General features: G+C 35.2%; 1 protein-coding gene across 3 annotated transcripts; it reads left to right on the top strand.

Moving 5' to 3' along the window:
* The first annotated feature begins 377 nt into the window (after nt 1-377).
* On the top strand, nt 378-18,623 carry LOC111411717 (RAB6A-GEF complex partner protein 1-like). Of its 3 annotated transcripts, none has more exons than XM_023042286.1 (23): nt 378-705; nt 795-902; nt 1,208-1,356; nt 3,232-3,313; nt 5,141-5,556; nt 6,670-7,102; nt 7,185-7,408; nt 9,329-9,524; nt 9,694-9,839; nt 9,917-10,091; nt 10,183-10,236; nt 10,801-10,980; nt 11,327-11,439; nt 12,974-13,156; nt 14,161-14,218; nt 14,860-14,919; nt 15,825-15,866; nt 15,990-16,120; nt 16,225-16,363; nt 16,446-16,523; nt 17,355-17,471; nt 18,063-18,125; nt 18,205-18,623. In XM_023042286.1, the coding sequence occupies exons 1-23, from the start codon at nt 559-561 to the stop codon at nt 18,289-18,291; spliced, it is 3,381 nt and encodes a 1,126-aa protein (XP_022898054.1). In that variant the 5' UTR covers nt 378-558; the 3' UTR covers nt 18,292-18,623. The 3 variants fall into 3 exon arrangements, with proteins under 3 accessions (XP_022898054.1, XP_022898055.1, XP_022898056.1); XM_023042287.1 differs by having other exon boundaries at nt 378-716; XM_023042288.1 differs by lacking the exons at nt 18,063-18,125; nt 18,205-18,623 and adding an exon at nt 17,892-18,046.
* Nucleotides 18,624-20,621: the final 1,998 nt, after the last annotated feature.

Below are 20,621 nucleotides of genomic sequence, written 5' to 3'. Positions count from 1 at the left end.
GCTGGCCCTGAGAATGGGCTTTAGAGTTGGAAACACGTGGAGTGGCAAATGAGAAGGTGGGGCATGTTGTGTCGTTATATTCCATGTTTGGTTTGTTAAAAATCAGATTTATAATAAAATTTGATAAAAGTTAATGAAAAATGTGATTAAAAAATTAATAAAATTTTTTGATCCCATGAAATTTGTGGTTAAAATTAATTATTGATTTTTTAATTAAACTTTCTAGTTATATCAAACAAGGGCATAGTAGGGAATAGACTGTTAAGGACTCAAATGCTATAATACTGGAAGGTAAATGACCTAATTGCACAACTTAGCAAAGAGTGAGACCCAAAATGGAATTTTCCTTAATTATATTTCCAAAAGTTCCGCAATGTAGAAAATAGTAGGGGAGTACCAGTCTTTGTTCTTCGAACATCTCGAATCCTCTTCTTCCACCTAAAAATGGCGTCGATCCCATTTGGATCTCCTTTTACAGAACCCTAGATTTAGATTTCCTGTTCTTCGTTCTTCCCTCTTTGTATATCTACACTTACATTCGGATATACTTACACGAAGATGTATATGGCATATGGATGGCCGCAGGTGATTCCATTGGAATTACCGAGTTTCCCCTCCACACAGCAGATCGTCTACCTCAAGGTCGCCAATCGCTTGGTCCTTGTCGTCTCTCCTTCTCACATCGAGCTCTGGTCCTCCTCTCAGGTCACACAAGTGTATGTACATATGTATTTTACGTACATTCCGGTTTGATTGTGATTGATTGTGTATATGCGTAATTTGTGGAATTGCAGCATAGATTGAGATTAGGGAAGTATAAGAGAGACGCAGCTTCGATTCGGATACAAGGGGAGAATTTGCAGGCGGTTTGGAGCCCCGACTCTAAGCTGATTGCCGTTCTTGTAAGTGTTGCATTACCGGTGTACTGATTTTATCTGAACTTCAGGGATAAACCAAGTCATCGTATAGGGCACTTTAGATGAATTTCCTGGTGATTTTGTTTATAATTTGATCAAATTTGGGATATTTTGAGTCGCTGTATCCCCATTTGTTAAATTGGTGCCAAGTGTAACTCAATCTATCACTCTTGAAGGAAAATCATTTTTTTGAACTACGATCTTTATTCGACCTTCTACTTAGTTTATGTAATAGATCTTCTGTTGTGTTCCACAGAACCCTGTTACTTACACTCGTTGCTTTTTGGCAGACATCTTCATTTTTTCTACACATATTTAAGGTTCAATTTACGGAAAAGAGGATACAAATTGGCGGGAAGCAGCCAACTGGTTTGTCTCTGATAAATATTTCTTTACTTCTCAGTGAGCAAGTTCCCTTTGCAGATAACAACTTGACTGCGTAAGTGCCTTTCTTCTTACATTACAGAGGATTTTCAAAATTTTAATGTGTAGCTTTGAACTTCATTTCTTACACAATGGTATAGCTAGTGATGGACCAGCAATTTTAATGAAAGATCTGAGTTCCATACAAGTTTCTCTAAACGTAAGGAATGCCATTTCTAGATCAAACCAATGAGAAATCAATCATATCTTGTCAGAGATAAAGAGAGAGAGCAGTAGAACATGCGGTAAAAGAAATGACATTAATTTGCAGAGATTTGGTTGAATGTTCGTAGAACCAATACAGCTTGTGATGGTTGATAATCGGGCAACACATTGTGACTTTAGCAAGACTGAAAAATTCAGGTCTCTGTTTGTCCTCTTCTGTTGCGTGGCATTTTGTTGTCTGAACCATTCCTTAAAAATGGTCATTTCTTTAATTGTTCTAAAACTAAATGGTAAATGGGTCAGCACTTAATTCAGAGACTGCATGTGCTAGCCATCTGGTTTTAGAAAATTCTGTGAGATTTTTAGAGCTGAATATACAGCTTGAGGTTAGAGCTATCCTGTTAAAATTGTGGAACACTGCTGAAATCCATAGTAACAAAACTCAGAAAGCATTCCGAAGAAATCTGACGGAAAAAATTAGTCGGACAATAAAGTTAGTTTCTTATAATAAACTTTAATGGAAATGCTGTTCAAGGATGACAAATAAATCGAAAAGGGGGTTTGCGTTGTGGTGGCGGGTGGGCAAGAAATGGTTAATGGTGATTACAAGAAAAAGAGCACCAACAGTATTTTTTGCTTTTGGATTTTTTAATATTACGGACTTACATGAAATTTGTTTACCTTGGCCACACTTAGGGAAGCTCACTAATTAAATACTTTCTTGTACCTGTGAAAGAGTGCATGTGTTTTTGGGTGGTGATCTGGGTGAAACTATGGAAAAGCAAGAATGTTTTCCAGGAACTTCTCCTTGTATGATAAATTGTGTGGTTTATGCATATAAATGTAAAAAGTATACAACCTTGGTTCATTGATTTAATTCTTTCCTCTCCATAGTTACTTTACTTTTATTTAATATCTATACGAATTATGTGCTAATTGGAACTAATTTCAATGTGATGTAAAGGAGGTGCATGTTAAGGCAAGGATTTTGAGATGTTGAGCGTTGGCAATTTCATGATTTTGCAAGCATCAAACATTTGATGTTTAGATTTATTTATCTCATTTTGTTGATAAAACTGAAGTTTGAACTTTCATATTCTTTTAGAATAGAATAGTCTCTCATCTGATGGTCCAATCTATCTTATGCATCGTAACGTTGATCCACTGCTTAAAAATTTTCTCTTCATTTTTTAACACCTGAAGATTCATGCTTTCTGCCACTTTTCTTTTGTATTGCATATGGTTGAGTTGGATAAATGTGTAGAGAAAAAGTTGATTGATGAAATTGTTTGTCCTTTTTATGGGCCTTTTTACAGTTTGTTGTACCCTTTTCCCCCCTTAAATCTCACTGTAAGAGTATCTCCAAAGAGCGTATTCTATCATTTGGAGAGCATCTATAAATTTAGAGAGTTAAGAATTTGAAATATTCTAATAAGCTCTTTATATTTTACACTTAATTATACTACTCCCAAAAAATATTTATTATTTTTCTTTATCTATTATTTTAACTAGCCTTTTCTTAGATTATTTTATTATTTTTCTACATTAAAAATTGAAACACTTTGAATGAATTTGGAGGGCTAATCCCACTATCTAAAGTAAAATGTTAATTTAAAGAGTCTTTAGAAGAATGATTTTTAGGGTTGACTCTTTAAAATAGAGAGCATCTCATGTTTAAAGAGTTTTTTGGAGATACTCTAATTTTGATTTTCTTTCTTTATGACAGGAGCAACATTATTTGTGATAACAAGCACATGCTAATTGGACTTTCAGATGGGTCGCTGTATAACATTTCCTGGAAGGGTGAGGTATGTGAATTTAGTGGTCATCATCAACTTTGTCATTTTTTTATTTAAGAAGTTTGTACTCTTACCTTTCAAATGGAGGCCGTCTTCCTCTCATTAAATTTACTCTCTCTAATCTCCCAACCTATTTTATGTCATTGTTTCCTATTCCCGTTGAGGTGACAAATAAATTCGAGAGGATTCAAAGGGAGTTTCTATGGGTAGGGTTGGGGGGAGAGGAAAATTCATTTGGTAAAATGGGGCGATGTTTGCACCCCTATTGGGGTGAGAGGTCTTGGATTAACGAGCCTTGTATTGTTCAATAATGCCTTGTTGGGCAAGTGGCTTTGGCGATTTGGAGCGGAGAGGAAGAGTTTTTGGAGAGAAATCATAGGGGTGAAGTATGGTGTTATGGAGGGGGGGTTGGTGTTCGGGTGAGAGTCGTGGTTCTTATGGGGTGAGTGTGTGGAGATATATTAAGAAGGACACCCCTATTGGGGTGAGAGGTCTTGGATTAACGAGCCTTGTATTGTTCAATAATGCCTTGTTGGGCAAGTGGCTTTGGCGATTTGGAGCGGAGAGGAAGAGTTTTTGGAGAGAAATCATAGGGGTGAAGTATGGTGTTATGGAGGGGGGGTTGGTGTTCGGGTGAGAGTCGTGGTTCTTATGGGGTGAGTGTGTGGAGATATATTAAGAAGGGATGGAGCAATTTTCGGGATAGATTACCTTTTGTGGTAGGGAATGGTACAAATGTCAGATTTTGGGAAGATTGTTGGTGTGGAGATCAACTACTAAAAGTGCGGTTTCTTTCTTTGCATCGCATTGCTTTGGAGCCTTCTGCTACGATGAATGATGTAATATCCATACATAATGGGAGTCTTAGCTGGAACATCGTTCTCGGGAGGGGTTTACAGGATTGAGAATTTGATGATCATGCGTTGTTTTTGACCTCTTTGCATGAGGTGCACATCCGGGTAGGAGAGGACGATTGTAGCAGGTGGAGGGTGGCACGAAATGGTATTTTCTCCGTTCTCACTTATTTCAGATCCTTATCGAAACTTGTGGAGAGTTCATTCCCCTAGAAGGGGGTATGTCAATGTAAATTGCCTCCAAGGGTGGCATTTTTACTGTGGATGGTTGTGAGAGGGCGATGTTAACGGTGGACAATTTTTGAAGAAAAGGTTGTTATATAATCGAGTGGTGCTATACGTGTAAGAAGGATGGGGAGATGATTGACCATTTGTTCATTCATTGTGATGATGTTCGTTGGTTGTTGAACGATATTCTGGCTTCTCAACAAATGAATTGGGTATTGCTAAGGTGTATAAAGGACGTGGTGCACGCATGGAGGAGAAAGCTTTGAGATAAGAATAGCAAGCTTGTTTGGGATTTTATTTTAGGATGCATTATATGGTGTGTGTGGAGAGAAAGGAGCGATCGCTGTTTTGAAGATCAAACACGGACGACAGAGTAGTTTAGAGAATTGTTTTATCTGACTTTGTATACTTAGTTTATACCTAGTTTAATGCTCCAGCTACTAATTCGATAGAAGGGCTGCCTAATTTTATGTTATTTCTATCTTGTTTAAATTGATAATGCACTTCTTGTGTATTATCTTATGATTAATAAAATTTCGCGATTACCTAAAAAAAAAGAAGAAGAAGAAGTTCGTACTCATAAGTCTTATCATGAAGCTATTATGTTCTCTAGTTGAACTTTTCAGCATGGGTGAAGGTTTAAGTGTTCTGCTTTCTTCTTAGCTTGAAATAATTTGAAGATTGTTATAAATTTTAACTGACGTAACCTGATGCAATAGATTGGCTCATTATTTTATATTGTTGTTGTATGCAGTTCTATGGTGCTTTTCATCTTGATGTTGGGCTCTTAGGTAGCAATGATACTAGTGAACTGTTGCATTCTTTGGGTAATGGTCTTGCTTCTGGTGCAACTCAAGGCGTTCTTGCGTCCAACCATTTCGTCCCACAGAAGTCTGCTGTGATTCAGCTTGAGTTCTCCATGCCATTGAGGTTACTGTTTGTGCTATTTTCTGATGGACAACTCATGTTATGTTCTATAAGTAAGAAAGGTCTAAAGCATGCAGACTCTATTAAAGCTGAGAGGAGGTTTGCTTCTGGTGATGTGGTATGTGCAGCGGTTGCTTCAGAGCAACAGATTCTTGCTGTTGGCACCCAAAGAGGTGTTATTGAATTATATGACCTTGCAGACTCTGCTTCACTTATTCGTACCGTTTCCTTGCATGATTGGGGGTAAGCCTTTTACATTTGCAGAGAATCTTAGAATGTAGCCTGTGGTTCTTATTGATGAGATAAGTTTCTTAGCAACTAGCACATGTATTCCTAAAACTTGAGGGATCCAGGATCTTAACTTTAGATCTGCTCTTTGTTGCTACTAAAGCATACTTCATGTGCATAACAGGTGCGAATTATTGACTTTCCGATCACTTTACTTGAGGACTTGTTTTATGGTTCTTTTTGCTTGGATATGGAGCTTAATGTATAATAGTTGAAGTGGTTCATTATGTGATGTGTATCTTGAATAAGATTTTGTATGGTCAGTAATGTTGGAATGACCTGGTTCTGTGATGTGACTTAGAACAGGGGAAGGTTCAATAGTTTGAGAAAACTCATATTTGATGTCCTATCATTACGAAGATTCATTAGTAATGATATCTGGTGTAGAAGATATATATTGAGACTACCAGAACATTGCCGTTTACCATAAATAATCTTGTAATGTAATGCTTTTATGCTTAGGAACTCACATTGACATTGAGGCTGATAATTCTAAATTTCTCCATGATATGTTAATATAAACCCATTGATCAAACTTAATGCTGAAGTTCGTTCCTATGAAATATTCTGAAAAGCATATTGAAATCATTATTTTAATTGAAGACCATGAAGTGGAAACTACTTCCTAGTCATTATCCTACTTCAATAATTTGTGATAAGAAGAACGCTTATGTGGGGGCAATTTCACCTAGAAGGTAATTGGTCGCTCCTACGGCACGTCCTTGCATAATGCTCAAGGCTCTTAGCTTAGTAGCAGGAGCAACTTTTAATTTATATGAGCTGAAACACGAATTAAATAATTTCTTTTCGATAAACACATATGTGAATCGTAACATTAAACTAAAAGCCCATACAAAATGAGCACCTAGTAAAAAAATGGCATTCTAATTCTGTCCAAGACATTAAGGAGAGATTTAATTTACCATTTTCTACGAATATTAAAATATCTCTCTTAATTTATATGCGACATTGTTATATATCTTATTTTATTTAACAATCTTCCAATTTTTTTGCTCATATTGGAGCAAATTTAATGCCTTAATTTTTTTTTTTTTTAATATTTTGCAGATATTCTGTGGAAGATACGGGTCCTGTCAATTGTATTGCATGGACGCCTGATAACTCTGCTTTTGCTGTTGGATGGCAGTTAAGAGGACTTACAGTTTGGTCTGTTTCAGGGTGTCGCTTGATGTCTACTATCCGTCAAATAGGTTTGAGTTCTGCTTCATCTCCTGTAATCAAGCCAAACCCTGATCACAAGTATGAACCGATGATGGGTGGTGCCTCCCTAATGCATTGGGATGAGTTTGGATATAGACTTTATTCAATTGAGGAAGGATCTTCTGACAGGATTATTGTCTTCTCTTTTGGCAAATGCTGCCTCAATAGAGGTGTTTCTGGTACAACCTATGTACGCCAAGTTATCTATGGTGAAGATCGTTTGCTAGTTGTGCAGTCTGAAGATACTGAAGAACTCAAAATCTTGCACCTCAATATTCCAGTTATGTACCGACATCGATGAAGTTAGTTTTTGTTTAATTTCTTGTACATTGTTTTTTCTCACAATTTTTTTCTTATGCCAGGTTTCATATATTTCCCAAAACTGGCCAGTTATGCACGTGGCTGCTAGCAAGGACGGACTGTACTTAGCGGTTGCTGGTCTTCACGGTTTAATCCTGTATGATATACGACTGAAAAAGTGGAGAGTGTTTGGAGATATTACTCAGGAACAACAGATACAGTGCAGGGGATTGCTATGGCTGGGAAAAATTGTTGTTGTCTGCAACTATATTGATTCTTCCAACATGTAAGCACATAATTTTTTTTTTTTACTGGATGATTTTTTATGTCCTATTAGAACCATTAACTATATTCCACTATTTCTCCTGGAAATATTCTGTATATTCGACATTTTGAGTAATTATTATCTCTCTGACTCTGCCACTTTGCCTCTTGCTTAGGCTTTTGGCATCTTTAGTATTTTTTATTTTTTATAGTAGCTATGTGTGAGACAAAAGAATAATGCTACTTGTACATAGGGAGTTACATAATGATTTACATATAGATGAGGTGTCGAAAAAAGAGTGGGGAAGTTTTTTTAATTATTTGGTTGAAGAAATTCTGATCCAATTTTATTTCACTACATTATATGTATGCGAACCAATATGTAAATCATTATGTACATGTAGCACAATCGGAGACAAAAAGGGTATTAGAGAGCAAAAAATTACATAAGAAGATATGATGAAGATTTCTGTTGTGAACAAAAAACCATCTGGAGTAAGTTTTCTTTGGACATATTAGAGGATTAAATTTAGCTTGTTATATTTGGAAGTATTGTAGGTTTAAGTTTGACATGCTACTTTTCGAAGAAGGATTGAATTACTTTAGGTAGATAGATTTGCTCGTAGAGAAAAATATTGGCTGACATTTTAAAATTTTGACATATGGTGTAGACTATGTTGCTAACCGATTTGGTTACCATGAAATATCATGTACAACGCGTCATACGAGTCTGAGTCTTGGGAAATTGATATGACTCTGCTTCAGCAGTTCCAGCTTCTACATTTCCTCCCATTGCTGCTTGCTTGTTCGAACCTTCTACTCAAAAAGGCATTCCTGAGCGCTGGGTTCTAAAATGTGGCAGTTCACTGCTAGACATTTGAATCTACACTTGTACCCAATACTCTTACCAGAGTCTGAGCAATACCCAACATGCATACCTATGCCTCTGCAATGTAAATTGAGACACATTCTTTGTTTTGTAGAATGATTTTCTTGAAGATTAATTAATTTCTAATTTATTGTTAGTGATTATAGAAAAACGCTAGAATGATTGTAAGCTTTTTATTAAAATGAATACATATTGGATTTAAATTGACCATGATCCATACTTTGTTGCTCCGTAGGTTCAATATCAGAGCACAAGGTCCATAGTTTGGAAGTATTTGATGGAATGCCTTTTATTTTACCCTCTCAATATTATCAGATTGGTTAATTAACCATGTGTAAAGCACTAGATGATGAGAAGATTGCATGGTAGAAAACATCATGATATTGTGTGGAAAGTTGAGGGCGAAATCTGATTTTAGAACTATGGTTTTTAAAGCATTAGGAAAATTCATAGAAAGCTAAATTGGAATTAGTGTGAAAAGTCATAGAAAATAATTGCTTCTATCGAGTTTTGGAAGATTGAATCGAAACCAAATTGAAATCTGATAGTTTCAATGATGCTTCAAGAGTGTGGGAAAGTGAACTAGTTAAATGACAAGGAGGAGCAAATAGTGGTCGTGGTAGACTTTTTATTGTTGGTTTTCTCTATGTTTTTACCACAGTTCATTGCAGAATGTTTTTATTTGTTACTAGAAAGTTCAAAATCCCTTTGAATTACTTCCAAGATTTTATTGACAGTGCCTTCATAACTTCAAGAATAAGCCTTCAGCTTAACTCATCTTCTACCCCAACATAATAATGATGTCCAATAAGATCTGAACTATGAACATCTAATTTATCTGTTAGTTTCTACCGCAGTTCTTTTCTTAACATTCCTTTCTTTTAAAGATTTAATTTTTATTGGCAATTCATGAATCTTGTGCATGTCTACGCGGCAAAAGCTTCCAATAATATGCTTTTGAAAAGTTTCATTTAATTTAGTGCAAAGTTGGTTATAATTCATCTATTCATACCTTTAACATCTGGTTCCCATCATATTAATTGATCATTGCAGATATGAATTGCTTTTCTACCCAAGATATCACCTCGATCAGAGTTCCTTGCTTTGTCGGAAAACATTGCTTGCTGAGCCAATGGTCATTGATGTTTATCAAGATTATTTACTTGTCACGTATCGCCCATTTGATGTTCATATATATCATGTGAAATTATCTGGTGGATTGACACCTTCCAGTACTCCCGATTTAAAGGTAATAAAATGCTTTAAAGAGGACACACTTATTATCTTAGAATTAATTCATGGATACTACGTTTTGATAAACCGTATGAGCTAAGTGAATTAAAATTTACTTTTTACATGAGATTGCTGTGATAAAAAATTATTCTTCAAGCACTTTTAAGTGATAAAATGACAAACAGCTTTCTACAGTACGAGAGCTCTCAATCATGACAGCAAAGAGCCATCCTGCTGCTATGCGTTTTATCCCCGATCAGCTTCCAATGGAGTTCATCTCAAGAAATGATGTTTCTTCTCAATCAGATTTTGTAGCCAGAGAACCTGCCAGGTATCTGCTTATACTGTCCATCTGATAAATAGCACCTTTCGGTGCCATTTTCTGGAGATTGACCAAGTGCCTTCTAGGTGTTTAATACTGAGGACTACCGGAGAGCTTTCCCTACTTGATTTGGATGATGGGCGGGAGATAGGCCTCACTGACTCTGTTGAATTATTCTGGGTTACCTGTGGTCAATCAAATGACAAAACCAACTTAATTGAGGAAGTTTCCTGGTTAGACTATGGACATCGTGGAATGCAGGTAACAGTTTTCTGTAGCAATTAATTCTTCCAATATACTATTTTTATTGTACTTGTCTGACAAAAAAATTGTTGGAAGCTTATCATTACAGGTTTGGTATCCATCTCCAGGTGCTGACCCTTTCAAGCAGGAAGATTTCTTGCAGGTATTAATAATGTGGTTATATGTTCCCTTTTTATCAGAAATGTTTTCTGCATATATGTGATTTTCTAAACCAATTCATTAATAGAACCTTCCACGTTCATCTGTGAAGCTATCAGCTGAATGTTGCAGGAAATGCGTCTCAGAAACAAGTTATAAAGTAGTTAGATACAATTGTCAAATGTTTGGTTTCAAGGAAATGGTGATATGAGATCAACACCTTGAAACATTGCTCTCTCTGACTCCTTTGTGGTATGATAGGTCACCACCTATTGAAGGTGCATAACTGCATATTGTCGTAATTCAAGAACAATCATGTTGACAGTTCTTTACACTACTTTTTAAGCTGTCTGTCTAGAAGGACAAAGGATAGGGAATGGGTTAGTGTAGATTTTGGGACTTAGTGTACTAAGCTTAGGGTCTTTTCAATAAGATTGTTTTATGTTGCTGAGGCAACTTACTAAAACTATCAAGTGATACTTGTACTCTATTAATATGCTGCTATGAGAATTCTGACTTTTGGTGTTATTTCATTTGTCTCAATTATGTGCTTTATCTGAACCCTTAGTTGGACCCAGAGCTGGAATTTGATCGTGAGGTATACCCCCTTGGTCTACTTCCTAATGCTGGTGTTGTAGTTGGTGTTTCCCAAAGAATGTCGTTCTCAGCTTGCACAGAGTTCCCATGTTTTGAGCCGTCTCCGCAAGCTCAAACCATATTGCATTGTCTGCTTCGGCATCTTCTTCAGGTACAAATTAGCTACAATATTTTATGCTCTGTGCTCTATTAATGCATTACTTTTAGTTGATATATTTATTGTTATGAAACAAACATTGCATCACCTATGAAATTGTAGACGGTCAACTTCAACGTTGTAGTCTTACTTTTGTAATGGCTTATCTCATAGATGGACAGTGACAGACATGATATTTATTTAGTGGTGAGATCTTCATCAACAATAGGCTCATTGATGCTTATGGAAAAATACTGTTCTTTTATTTTTGGCTTTTTTGGCAGCAACAGATTCAATGGTATAGCATTTGCTTTTCTTACAAATTTTATTTCTGAAAAAAATCTATTTTATCATTTGGCAGAGGGACAAGAGGGAAGAAGCTTTACGCCTGGCACATTTGTCAGCTGAGAAGCCACATTTTTCTCATTGCCTGGAGTGGCTTCTTTTTACAGTGTTTGATGCTGAAATTTCAAGGTGATCTGTATGGACTTTGCATTATACCAAGCACATGGCCATTAATTCGTTATATAATTCCTATAGAACTTCAATAAATTTATCTACCCCCATTTTCTACAATTCATTTTCCCCCGAACTATTTTCAACTACACATTTCATAAATGATTATTCTATGTGTACACCTTATGGTGTACACAATAGATTACACCCCCCCCCAACATGGAGTGGGGCCACGAATATTTTATTGCATGTGGGCCCCCCTCCATGTGAGGGGGGTGTAACGCTTTGTGTATACCATTGTGTACACAAAGCACAATCCTTTCATAAAACCTACATCTTTTATCAACTTTTCAATAACATAATATCAACTTTTTTAGTAAAATCTATTAAAAATTTGTTTTTTTAGCGAAACCGAACGGGTGTATTGTACATTAATAGTGGACATAGATGATATTCACGTNTCTCTCTCTCTCTCTGTTTCTGTCTCCGTGTGTGTGTGTGTTCTATGGTTTTTCTTAAGAAAGTGTGGTGAGTGGTATTAGTCTCGAAAAAGTCTAATTTTGCTAAGAAAATACCGTGTTGTCAAAATTGGACCGGCCGATTCAATGGGAAAAGCCGTGAACAGGTCAGCAAACCAGTTCGTTTATGACTTAAAACTGTTTAAACTAATAACTGGGAAAAACTGGCCAAAGGCAAGGTCCAACCACAAACTGGTTGACCCAGCTTGGTTTTTCCGAATGGCCGGTTAATTTTTTGATTAAAAAATGAAACTTCCAGGCCCAATAACTAATGTCGAAAGAAGTTAAAGATGCTGCATTCTTTTAGCTGCCTCCTCAACCTTTTTCCTTTACTGGTGTTCGATGTAGAATTCTTGATTACAAATGGAAAACCCTACAAACCTTTTTAAAACATGTTGGGAATGTAAGAAATAAAATGCTACTTTTATTCGACAAAATTGTATAAGAAAATTCAAACCTCAAAATAAATTATTTCTTGAATTTGATTTTTCTTTTCATTACACTTCTATTTTTCTCATTTAATTTTATATCTACAACACACTAAGCCTCTGTTTGGGTTTCATTTTTATAATTTAAAAAAGTTACTATTGAAGAATGAGTGATGGAATAAGTGGTAGTACTTTTGGATCCTGATGAAATATGTGGTTAAAATTAAAGTTTGACTTAACTTTTTAGTAGAAAAAAGGAAACCCAAACAGAGGCTAAAATGCTATATAAATCATATGTTGAAACTTTAGCTATATTTATCGCTTCAATTGTATTTAGTGGATGTAATGAAAATTACATGTAGCCAAGTTTAATGGTTTTCTTTTTTTATCTACATATATTAATTAATTTGAAAAATTAACTTATTTTTGCTAAATTTTTATGGTATATTTATTTATTTATTATAACTGGTTCAATTTCAGTTGGACCTTTAGACCCTTGACCCTTTTCCTTTTCCTTTTCCGGGTCAATGCGTAGGTTGATTTATAAATATAGAGAAAATAAAATTGTTTGAACATCCAAAATGATTTGCTAACAATTTTCTACAGACAGAATGCAAGCAAGAACCAGACAGTTGCTTCAAATAATGCTGCAAATTCTTCTCTTTTGGAGAAGACGTGCCATCTAATCAGAAGCTTTCCCGAGTATTTTGATGTTGTTGTCAGTGTTGCAAGAAAAACTGATGGTCGACATTGGGCAGATTTGTTTTCTGCTGCCGGGCGATCAACAGAGTACGTTACTCATCTTTTTGTTGTATCTCAATATTCTTATTATATGAAGTTTACTGCAAGAACCTATATAAACTTTTGGGGTATGCAATTTAGGCCCTTTCTTGTCTCTACTTTTCTTATTATATAAAGATTACTGCAATAGCTTGCATAACCTTTTGGGGAAAGATAAATCCGTGGTCTTTTTCATACAGAACATTGTGGATTCTGAATAAGGACTTAACTGAAATTACCTGACTCGGTGAAAATGTTTATGTTTCATAATCATTTAGTTATATAATTGGAGTACCAAATCATGTATAATTATATCTTGTATCGTGAAAAAAATTCTGTTGAGACCCTGTTCGCACTGAATCAGTTGATAGAGTTTTTACTTTTTCAGAAGATGATGATACTTAAAGACGCTCCATCTTAGCGTAGAAAAGCAACCATATGAACTCCTTACTCCTCGAAGTCAAATTTAACAATTATTGGCCAGGGAAGAACTCTGTAGATAATAGCTGAAGTGAAGATCAGAATGGTATTTGTCACCATTATTAGTGCTGTTAGCAAAAGAAAGCTCTATTTCGTTTGGTATCCATGTCATCCCCATAGATAATTTATGAAAATTTAATAGTGTATCATATGTGATGAATTATATTTCAATGGAGCAACTATTATCTTATCTGATGCCATGCCAATCCTGCAGCTCTGAAGGGTAGAATTTTTATAGTACTATTTTGCTTTAGGTATCATGCCAATCTTGCCGTTCTCCACGTTAGGAACTTGGGATTAACTCTATGCGAAATTATAGAAGACACTGTTAAGAAATGATTTCACTTCAATTTAATTTGAAGTATGTTAATTTATTATTCTAACTATTTGATTTGAAAGGTGATTTGATTACTGGTTTCCTTTCTTTTTCAAAAAATTGAACTTGAAAACGATATTTGACTGTGTGGAAATCGCGATGTGAGAAGCTATGGCTTTATCATTACATTGATGGTGTGATCAAATTATGTTTTCAGGTTGTTTGAGGAATGCTTTCAACGAAGATGGTATCGAACTGCAGCCTGCTACATACTTGTAAGTGCTAACAGCAAGACCATTGGTTGTTCAAAATCATTTTGGTTTTAAACTATCATGGACTCTGACAACCCTAATTTTATCCCATTTTCATTTATCGAGTGAAAAGAAAGAAGTCATCTGGATGTAAAAGATCCTGCTTGAAGTTTTTGCTCACTCATTATATTTAGGAATTGTTTGTCAAAGCTTTTGATAAAAGTTGATAAAATATGTGGTTGAAAAGTTGATAAAAGTCGTGGATTCCATGAAATATGTGGTTTAAATTAATTGTTGACTTTGACCTAACTTTCTAGCCACTTTTTAAGCTTTACCAAACAAGCACTTAGTCACTTATATTCTCAGTGAAGCAATTACTGACCGACAATCACTTATATTCTCAGTGAAGCAATTACTGACTGACACAACTATTGATTAAGTTTTTCTTTACATTATATTTTTGTTAAACTTCCTTACTTTGCTAGACTGCTAAGCAGAATTTACTGAGTTAACTTATTGTGTTGAAGAATGATTTCCTAGCCACATGGTCTCATTGATAGTGATGCCTTAATTTATTATAAAGGTAGCTTCTTTGTAACATCTTCTGAATGCAGATCATCGTGTATGCTAATCTGGGTTATTGTTTCTTGTGCATATTGCCACAGGTTATTGCTAAGCTGGAAGGTCCAGCTGTGAGTCAATATTGCGCCTTGCGTCTATTGCAGGTAATGGTTTGCTGTATCTTTTATCTCTTTCACACACATGCCTATATGTGTGTGTAGGCCAACTCCATCTCTTTCATGCACATGCCTTTATATATATATTAATACACACACACACACACACACACACACACACACACGTCAACGACCTACGTAGAAATGCAGTAGGGCTATCAGGCTTGACTTTTCATTTCCTGCAAACATGTAACTATTGTTTATGTTACCTGAAATTTCCTATCTAATACAATATATTTGAATGGTCTTTGAAGCTTCAAACTAATTAATTTATTATGCTTGCTCCTGCTATCCAGTTGCTCTACACCTGCTATATAGCATGAGTATTTTCTACACGAGAATACACATTAGTCCCATAATACTTTACGTTTAATGTGTCTGATTTTGGACAAAGGTGGGCACTAAGTAAACATGAATCTTCCGCTGATATTTGTGCTTAAGACGTAAGATACTGAGTATTTAATATTGAGAAAACTAATGTCACACGTACTTTACATAGAAATGGATACTTTGAACTATATCCACTAATCCACTAAATAATTTCTTTAATTACTGCAAATGATAAAAATAGTTCTCACAATGGAAAAGAAATCATCTTATAAGAACACGTAACTACATAAACATAGTGAATTAGACAACTAGATTCAAAAGAATTTTTCTCCTTCCTATTGCTCTTCAATGACTTGTATGAAGATGGTTGGACGCACGTCATTTTTTTTTTCTATTTCCTTCACAAAAAAGTTGACCTAAAGCAATAATATATGTAGATTTTTACTCTAAAGCAAGAGCTGTTAAAATGCTACGTGATATATGCTGCTTCTTATCTGGCTTTATGCATCTGGTGTTTCCTAACACTTGTGATACATTCTGATGAGAAAGTCTGCATTGTTTAGGCAACTCTTGATGAATCTCTGTACGAACTGGCTGGGGAACTGGTATGGGTCCACATTACTTTACGTGCTTTTCGAAAAGGTTATCATATATATATATTCTTGGATTTTATCATGCATATATTCCTGGATAAATGGCCTTCTCTTTTGTTTTATTGTGGTTATCAGGTAAGGTTTCTCCTAAGATCTGGAAGAGAATATGAACCTACCACCACAGATTCTGAGAATCTTTCCCCCAGATTCTTGGGCTATTTTCTTTTTCCTTCTGGTTTTAGGAGGCAATCCATGGATTTGAAAAGGTAAATGTAGTACCTAATAGATTACTTTGCAGTCATTTCAGTTCTCTATTCTAATAATTTCAAATGACGTTAACGAACGTTTTTGTTTTATCTGAATTTTTTAGCAATTCCTCGTTTAAAGAGCAGAGTGCACATGTTGCTTCTGTAAAAAAAATTTTGGAAAGCCATGCCAGCTTTTTGATGTCCGGGAAAGAGCTTTCAAAGCTTGTTGCATTTGTCAAAGGCACACAATTTGATCTTGTCGTAAGAGAGCCAAACTTTTTTAGTCACATTGTATTTACTCTGCCACTGTTAGGAATTTGAGAAAGCATAATGATTATTTCAGGAATATCTTCAGAGAGAAAGATATGGAAGTGCTCGCTTGGAGAATTTTGCTTCAGGGCTTGAACTGATAGGGCAGAAGGTAATTTATCTGGATATAATTGTTCTAGGTCAATTCACGGTTGTGGGTAATGGAAGCATGCATGGAACCCCACACTTTCTTGTTAGTTTATCATGCATCAACAAAATCTTGCTCTGTTGATCTTTTTGATGAGTTTGATTAACAGCAGGAAGTCACTAGTAATTTTTGTGGTCCACTTCTTGAGCATCTATAGCTTGAGTAGTCTTCTTGTTTGTGATTTCTTCAAATTGGTGCTTAGACTGGTGTTTGTAGATGAATATAAACCAAACGAAAGTTGACACAGCTAGCACCTTGAGCTCAATTTTGAGCTCAAACTTCCACTTGAGATCCTTCACACGCAATTCCGATGCTTGAACCTGGGTAAATTAGAAAAATCCAGGCTTGAACGTGGCTCAGCTCTATTATTAACTCATCTAGCCATTTTCCAAAGGAAAATACAAACGGTGAAATTTCAGTTTAGAAGTAAACATCAAACACGGGATCCAAAAAAGTGTAACGGTAAGAATGAGTTAGATAAATGCTCTATGTCTTTTGTAAATTCATAATACAGAATCAAGGAGAAAATAAAGTTTGATATTAAAACAAGATCCAACAACCTAAAATTACCAAAACGAAAGTAACACAAAAAGCAGAAATAGTTGTATAATTATGACAATAAACAAAACAATTATGGTGCTTAACTCAAAGAAATAAACTGGGTAGATCAGCTTCAGCTTACTTTAATTTCAATATTGATGGCCGGTAACTATTCAGATGGTTTTGTTTGAGAAAAGGTTGATTGTACTCATTTTACATTTCTTCATTGATTAAATTTTTTCGTGTTTTTTGTAGCTTCAAATGGGAACATTGCAAAGCCGGTTGGATGCAGAATTCCTCTTGGCGCAGATGTGCTCTGTCAAGTTTAAAGAGTGGATAGTGGTTTTGGCCACACTTTTGAGACGCTCTGAGGTACATTGGCCCAATCTGTTCTGTGTTCCATGATATTATGCCATTTTGTGGGAACATTATTGAATCTGTTTTGGCCCTTACCTTGCAATTTGTTGATGGGCAACAAATGGTAGATATTCTAATAACCCTACTTTTGAAGTTCATGTGGCTAATAGTAATGCAACACCAGTTCCTAGTGATTTATTTTGTGGCAGGCAACAAATAAATTCTATTTAATTACTTAGTCATTGATATTGTCACCAATAGTATTCAGTTTTCCAGCTTGAAATACCCACACTGCTATTCTCTGTTTGGCTGTTTTTTAAATGGTCAAATTTCATTTTCAACCACACATTCCAATGTATCTATAAGTAATATCCACTTATCGACCGCTCATTTTTATCTATTTATAAATTAAAACTGTTTATAAATTCTTTGTAGGCTAAGTGCATGTGTGATATTAGTACTGAATTTCATCTGACTTCATGTTCATTAGTGTAAGTTTGGCCCTTCGTGACCTTGTCACTCCAATGTCCCAACTGAAGGACATCCCAAAAGAAATTGAATCAGTTTCAGACAGTTGACTCGTAACTTTTTCTCGTATACTCTCAGGTCCTTTTTGATTTGTTTAGACATGATTTGCGGTTATGGAAAGCATATAGCATAACTCTACAGGTACAAATATTATATAAACGTCTCAGATAGATACCTGTATTATGCATCTTATGACGTTTTGGTTGTGTACAATGTCCAGTCGCATTCTGCATTCACCGAATATCATGATTTGCTTGAATCCTTGGAGGAAAGACTTACCTTGATCGCTAATTCAGATGAGAAATGAGCTATCATTATACATGAAATCCATGGTTCAGACACTTAGCTCGAAGCAGGCCAGCATTTATAGTTCAGTGATGAGAATGCGTATATATCCCACCGAGTGACCTCCCTTTTGCTCTATGTTACGGTCCCATCCAAATCAATGTGAGCATTTTGTATATATACAAATCATACTGTAGTTGGTACCTAGTTTAACTTTTCAAGTGTACTATTTTCTACTTCCAAATATCATCGAGGATTTTTTTTCCTGGGTGGGGTTGGGGCAAAGAATTTGTAGGATGATAACAATAATTTGTTTGAGTAATACACAAAAGGATTCGTGCTGCACTTGGTTCAATAGTGTATTTAATGGATGCAATTCCTTGCGTGCCATCGTGTTGATATCAAACCAATTTGATTGTGTTCGTGTCTTGTGAGTGCGTACCCGTGCCTGATTTGGGTTAAAAAAAAAAAAAAACAAATTTTATTATTTTTTCGTTTTTAAATTGTTTTTAGGGAAATTTAATGAACTGACGGAAATATTTCTGTTCAAAGTGATCGTGTGTATAGCACGTGACTTTTTGACGATTCTGTTCTAGAGGATCAAAATTAAGAAAGTTTGATTAGGGGCTCAAGTGATTCGAGAAACGATAATTGGAATCTGTAGCTACAGATTCCCCTAAAAGTGATGCGCGGTTGGGGGTGGCCAGGGGTGGGGCGAGGGGGGTGAATTTGAGTGCACGAGTTATTTTTCATCTTGCTAGGTTTGTTATTCCTGTTTGGCTTTCATCAATGTTCATTATATTACATTTCACTTTTTTCTATTCTAATTTTAATAACACAATCTTTCATAAAATAATATTACATATAAATCGAAAATATTTCTTTCTTTTTCAATCACTATACTATTCCACCTATTTTCATTTTCATGAAATGGAGGCCAAACAGGGACTTCTTTGAAGATTTCGAACAATGATATCATTAACCACCACAATAAACTTTGTCGGTTTATTTACTCATTTATTTTTAAACTTGTTCTGAGATCTTGTTATATTTTTAGATGAGAACTTCTTTGATCTACATGTTGTATACCTCGACTATGAAATCATACATTATTCTCTCGATTTGTTAAATGGGTGTTACCTATAAGAGTCATGCTTCACGTACAGGGCTCCCTCTGTACGTTTATCTTTATTCTACCTATGATTAGTGGCATAGATTGTCATTATCATCCATTAGAACAATGATATCATTAACCACCATGATAAACTTTGTCGGTTTATTTACTCATTTATTTTTATGCTTGTCCTCCCGAGATCTTTTCACATTTTTAGATGAGAACTCCTTTAATCTACATGTTACAGACCTTGGGTCCTCAACTATCAAATCATACATTATTCTCTCGATTTATCAAATGGGTATTATCTATAATATCCCTGCTTCATGTATAATCCTATATGTTTATCTTTATCATACCTTTAATTAGTGGCACAGATTGTCATTATCATCCATTAACTCTTCACCCATTCATTTTGACTCTTTAGTCAACCTTACATTTTGTCTTGTAGATATTTTATCATCTACCAACTTATTACGTCATAACATGAATCATAGAAGTTCTATTAGTTAAAAAATTTCACTTCCAAAATTTACTCGCTTGAACGGTCGAACGCTATTCTATGTGGAACTTGGTGCCAATGTACTCATGTCATCATTGATGTCCCAAACTTGGTTGGTTCTAACTAGCTAGCATGCTTGCAACCCGTATACAGTCCATTCGAAAGCAACGATTTTTATTTTTATTTTTTTTGAATGGAGCACTTAGGATCGCTAGCGTGCCCTATAATGCGATCCTCGTGCTTGTCATTTCTTATGGGCATTTAGGCTCATAAAATGCTGCAGCATTTCTATGTTGGTTCTTCACTCGAGTGGAGCCATTCTATGTTGATCTCGTCTCAATCAAGTTACTCGTAATAAAATCTCGATAAATTGATACATTCAATTAAATAATGTATTTTTATCCCTATTAGGACCAACGGGCCAAATTAAGTTGTACATGATATCATGATCATTACAGAACTATTTAAAACGTAAATTAAAATTAAATTAAATGTTTACAAATAGAAAAGTAACTTTCATTTGATGTAACTGAATTTTCAAAGAAATGTCGATTAAGTCAATAAAATTTAAATTGTTTCAATTGAGTTATTAAACTTCAATTTAGTTTCAATTGTTTCACTAAAATTTAATTTCAATTTCTATCACTTTGTCACCTGTCTTCCTGTCTCCCAAATTAATGCATACCACACTAAAGTTTAAAAACCCAATTAGAGCTTGTTTGACAATTATTATTGT

Source organism: Olea europaea, chromosome 16 (genome assembly GCF_002742605.1).
Source record: "Olea europaea var. sylvestris chromosome 16, O_europaea_v1, whole genome shotgun sequence".
NCBI classification, from domain to species: Eukaryota; Viridiplantae; Streptophyta; class Magnoliopsida; order Lamiales; family Oleaceae; genus Olea; species Olea europaea.
The sequence above is the reverse complement of the archived record's forward strand: the minus strand, read 5'-3'. Positions and strand labels throughout refer to the sequence as shown.